General features: G+C 38.6%; 1 protein-coding gene across 1 annotated transcript in view; it reads right to left on the bottom strand.

Annotated features, from left to right (window-relative positions):
* Nucleotides 1-5,374, bottom strand: part of LOC107753494 (phosphofurin acidic cluster sorting protein 1-like) — a 79,841-nt gene that overhangs the window by 47,824 nt on the left and 26,643 nt on the right. Inside the window, exon 2 of the mRNA XM_016569646.1 lies at nt 201-288. Coding sequence (XP_016425132.1) covers nt 201-288 — 88 coding nt within the window. The remainder of the gene's footprint in view (nt 1-200; nt 289-5,374) is intronic.

Genomic DNA, 5,374 nt, shown 5'->3' with positions numbered 1-5,374 from the left:
CCCCCCCCCATGCCATCTTATTGCGTTCAATCCCATCTTCCCACTGAGCAAGCTGTCGCCTTGGCAACAGCTCACAGTTACCAGTGTCTTGTGTAAAGCGCTGAGCCCGTGTGATATCAAACACCGAGCGACACAGCAACACTCCACCTTCGGCAGGCCAGAACACACACAGAAGTAACATAGTAACGGTGTCATTTTACCTGTATCTTGACAGCGATAATAACAGAACTGAGTTCACGGTCCAGCTCTTTCAGAACGATCAGCTTCTTCAGCGTCAGACTGCACAACCTGAGAGACAGACAAATAGACAAATACAGGATTATTAGGTGTCATTTACACATCCTCATGGTTAAATCAGTCCCCAGTTATGATTTTCTGCTTCAAACTGATTTATTTGTGACATTGTTCACATGACATTTTAAATGTGGATGCTCCAAATTGTGTAAAAACACTGTAAAAAAACAAAACAAATGGAGGCAGTGCAATCAAAGCACATGTTCAGAGGTCAGCATCAAATTGCATTTTGATTGATTGTGAGTCAAAAACAGGGCAAAATATTAATTGTTTAATATAACAAACAGTGTGTATCAGTGGTATCTAATTTACTGTCTGCCAGTTGAAAAGTGCAAGTTTGATTGCCTTGAAAATTAAAGCCCAAAGTATGCTTCAGTTTTTACGCATATGTGTACATTGCAAATGTAATTTTTCAGCATAGTACACAGGCTTGATTTTTTTCTTTAAGTAGTTTGTCCACAATGTGGCAGCACTGATTTCACAATCGAAAAAAGGAATAAACAGAACGACAACAAACAAACTGCTGGAGACTCGACAACAACAGATGTTTGCACTGACCAACATTTGTGCAAGGGGATTCAGAAATTCACGCTCTAGATTATACAGCATTTTATCATAACTTCTGGAGAGAAATAGCGCAGACACTGGACAAGGATAAAATTTTCTATTGGTCATATGTGGAGTGCCTGTGTTTGCACATGCTATCAAATAAAGTAGAGTTTGAAAGGCTATATATTTGGTTGTACGCATACGTTAAGCTTTCGTGTCAAAACTTAAGTATATTTTGGGCTTTATGTGCATACAGTGTGCATGCTGTAAAATTTCATCTTAAACATAGTGCACATGTACTGTATGCACACAGGCTATTTTTTCTAACACCTCATACCTTGTTCGCTCGTCTTGCATTAGCGCCTTGATTTTTTTGCAATAAATAGTTTGCCCGTGCCGTTGTTTCACAGTCAAACGAAATGGAAGTGACAAAACAACAACAGCTGCTGGAGACTCAACAACAACAGCTGCCCATGTCGACAAATCCTCAGGTTCAGAAATTCACACAATTTAAAAGAGCACTTAGATGTTTTCATGATTCGTAACTTCTGGAGAGAAATAGCTCAGACACTGGACAAAGACAACATTGTCCGGTGTGCACCTGTGTTTGTGCATGCTGTGAGTTCGGCAATATCAAAATAAGAAGATTTTGATCCTGGTAAAGAATAGGGCTGTCGTGATAACCGCAATATCGCAATACCGCGCTATTGACGAGCAAACTGCAGAGGAATGCAAGAACCGCAGCAACCGGGATTTTTGCGTGTTTTATTTTTTCGTAAGGTTATGCCCTTCTCGTTTTACACTTCATGCATGTGGACTAAATATTAAACAAGTTAGTAATGATAACATAATGTGTACCATGCTGATTTGTACAGAGGCTCAGTAGATTTGCAAGCCTAAACAGACAGTGAATGAGAGAGAGATCGACTGAGCGCGTGCGATTACTTGCGTCTGTCCTCCAGGCCGAGTCATATATATTTGTGAAAATAGGTTGTCATGTCCAAGGAAAGCGAAATCTCTGTCTTAGCATCGACGCATAGCTGGTCAGCTGAGCCTTCTAAAGTGGCGCTCAAAGTTAAAATGATTTCAACAGCGTGTTTCATTACGTCTCTTTGAATGAATGAATCAGCGTTTTTGAACGTGTAGTTGAATGACAGTCCCTTTCCACCACCTTGTGGCGCAACACTGGAACTGCACTGACTGACAGCCCGTCTAGAACGCGCGCAGGTGGAAATATCAATAGAAAGTCTCTTGTCCAGTCAGATTAGAAAATCAGATTACAACTAGGCTAACTGTTATACATATAGGCTAACGATAGCCTAACGATCTTATTGTCAGGTTTATGTTCTGTTATGTTGACCGTTATTTTGTCATTCTCTTCTGTTCACTTCCTGTTTCAACGCTATTTGGTTTCGGTTTCATTGTCTTCTGAATATGACCTCGTTAGTTATATCGTAACACATACACACAAATTATATATATATATATGGCGGTAATACCGCATACCGCGCTATTGAGCCACTCAAAATTACCGCAAGGGAAATTCCCTCACCGCGACAGCCCTAGTAAAGAAGTAAAATTGTCACCACTCGCCATCTTTTTCAAACACATAAATTGTTTTGATTGTTGTAGTGGTGTTGATGGTACATTGACATCCTAAAGAATATGGACTCTGCGGTGCTTTCAGAACATGGCTTTGTTTGTTTGAATGACATGTCAGTTAGCTCAACTAATAGCATGGTTTGGGGCAGGACTTCCTGTTTGGAAACAGGACAGGCTTTGGAAAGCCTGTTTGGAAACATTATTTTTGCAACTCCACTGCTAATGTTATAGGAACTACACACTTCACCTAAAGGGTGTGTTTTTAGCAGCCTGTCAGTGTGTAGGATTCAGGAGTTAAGCAGGTATGAACTCATTTTATGGTCTTCTGGGAGCCAATTACTCTGCCATCCTGAGCGTATATCTGGATCAATAATGCCTTTGGCCAGACAGGAGCCTGTGCTCTACACATCATCATGCCCTCAAGTAGCACAAAACCTGGTAGGTTTCGACTGAAATTCATATGAATCTGTTTTATCATTCCTCGCATTTAGTGAAATATCAAAATGTGTTCGTGAACTGCGCTTCAATTTTCTGTTACATCTGAAATGAACATTTTCGGAAATGAAAATGTAAGGAACATGTATTTGAAAGGAGCCTTTGAACTTCAAATACCACCCAGCCGACACTTTCATCCTGGAGATTTCTTCACCTTCACGTTCCAGTAACTGGGAATGAGTCTCATCCTGAGATTCACACCCATACACACGCACACACCTCGATTTCTCTGTCCTGTATGACTCACCCTCTCTGAGGACTGAAATATCTCACTCTTGATTTTTTTTTTCCCCTCAGTATTTTCACTCCTTTCCTCTTTGTAAACCCAGCTCGGGTCTCTAACTCTACAACAAAGACACAACCACACACACTAATGACACTTTAGTCCTACATTAAAGATGTCATTCATCCTATAATTTCACTTTTGGTCCATTATCCACTTATGTCTTGAATAAACAGACATAATTTCATTAGTATTTTCCATGCTTTCTATGGCCTTTAGAATTAAAACAGGTTGTTTTTGCTACTGCACTTTTAAGTCTTTTACATGTAAATGAGCTCTGTTATGATTGGCTAACCTCTACACATATGAAATGAACAGTAGATCATGATAGTTGTGAAGTTGTAACCATAAAGTTACATGTAAATGAGCTCTGTTATGATTGGCTAACCTCTACACATGTGAAATGAACAGTAGATCATGATAGTTGTGAAGTTGTAACCATAAAGTTTTTTTTTTTCAACTCGTTTTGAAAATTAGATTTCACATCCTGACTTTTCAGAAGGATGAATAACAAGAACTCTATTTGTTTATGTATTTATTAAGGATGCACCAATACGATACTGGTATTGGCATCGGGCCTGATACTGCGCTCCTAAAACAATGCACAAGTTGCTAAAGTTACTTGACGGTAAGTAGAGAGAGAGAGCGAGAGAGCACACTTCTGTTACAGGTCTTGATTGCTGTTATTCGCTCACTTAGCACATGCATCATTTGGATTAAAACTAAATCACAAATATAAAATAAACAAATCATATTGGGGCATTCACTATAAACAACAATTATTTTAAATGTCAAGCATATACGACTTTATTTAAAGTGAAAATGAAACTAGCAGCCTGTATGAAATGCGCTAGGCTATATATGTCTCTCTCATTCTGCAGCAATACAAATGTGTGCGCGAGTTGTGCACGTTTTGCTTGCTTGACGATAATTGCATTATATGAGTCGCTTTGGAATATAAGTCGTAGCACATTTCAGATGATAAAAACGTGTCTTATATGTCAGTTCATCGCTGTTACAAGATTTATGTATAACAAGTGGTTCCCAACATTATTACAGGAAAACGTTGTGATTAAATTACTGTGCTGCAATGGAGCAGCTCTAATGTGCACTGTGCAATTAAATTAAAGATGAAACACCATAGAGCAATAAAATGAACAGAGAAAAAAAAACAAAAGTTTGTACAATACATTTTAACGGGCATAATTAAGTGAAAATAACTGAAGGAAATATCTATTTGCAATGTGAAGCCACCTAACATGATTCATATTCTTTTGGTTTCTGGACCCAATATTTTTTTAAATCACAAACGCAATGAAAATACAGGTATCGGTACTCTGTATCGACAAGTACTAAATATGAAAGTATCAGTATCAGACTCGTTCTGGAAAAAGTGATATCTGTGCAATCCCTAGTATTTATATTTTAAACTGGAAAGTTCGCTTTGAGGTGTGAAACTTGCAGTATGTTTTTATTGTTTAATGAAAATTTTTTTTTTCAAAGTTGCAAACAAGACGATTATTAAAGTACTTTATATTAACAGAAAATACTATAAAAATACTATTTCACTCTTTTTACTTCAACATTTCTGATTCAATGTGTTGCTTGCTAGTTGTAATTGTAAAATTTACCAGTGAAATTTACCAATTTCTCAGTGAAATCGTTTAAAAGTGAATCATACATTTTTTTTTTTTTCAGTGTAGAGTCACCTCTGTGAAATATATGATTATATCAAGGACATCTTGATTTTCCAGTTCATGACCCCTTTAAGCACTTTTATGTCCAAAGGTTCAACGAAAATCCCGTTTTCCATAAAGTGACCCCTTTAACTGGATGTGCAACTCTATTTGTAGTCCCATCATCCTCTCCTGCTCTTTATTCATGGCTCTGATGGAGAGCAGGCAGAGAAACGTTTATGCTGGGTCAGCTCAAAACACAACCACCCGACTGAAGCTATTCAGCACTGGCCATTGAAAGGCCCTGTGGCATGAAAAGCCCCTGGAACGGCCCAAACATTCCATGCCAGAGATCATGAGAAAAAGCCCAAACAGAGGCGCATTCACTGTTCTGGCTCAGTCTCTCAGGATCCAGTGTCAGTCTTACATAAGATCCAGACCGCCGCTGCTGATCCAGCATCTCCTCAGGACAACA

This window comes from Sinocyclocheilus rhinocerous, unplaced genomic scaffold, assembly GCF_001515625.1.
Source record: "Sinocyclocheilus rhinocerous isolate Xijiao unplaced genomic scaffold, SAMN03320098_v1.1 scaffold1523, whole genome shotgun sequence".
Taxonomy (NCBI): domain Eukaryota; kingdom Metazoa; phylum Chordata; class Actinopteri; order Cypriniformes; family Cyprinidae; genus Sinocyclocheilus; species Sinocyclocheilus rhinocerous.
This window is presented reverse-complemented; position numbering and strand designations above follow the sequence as displayed.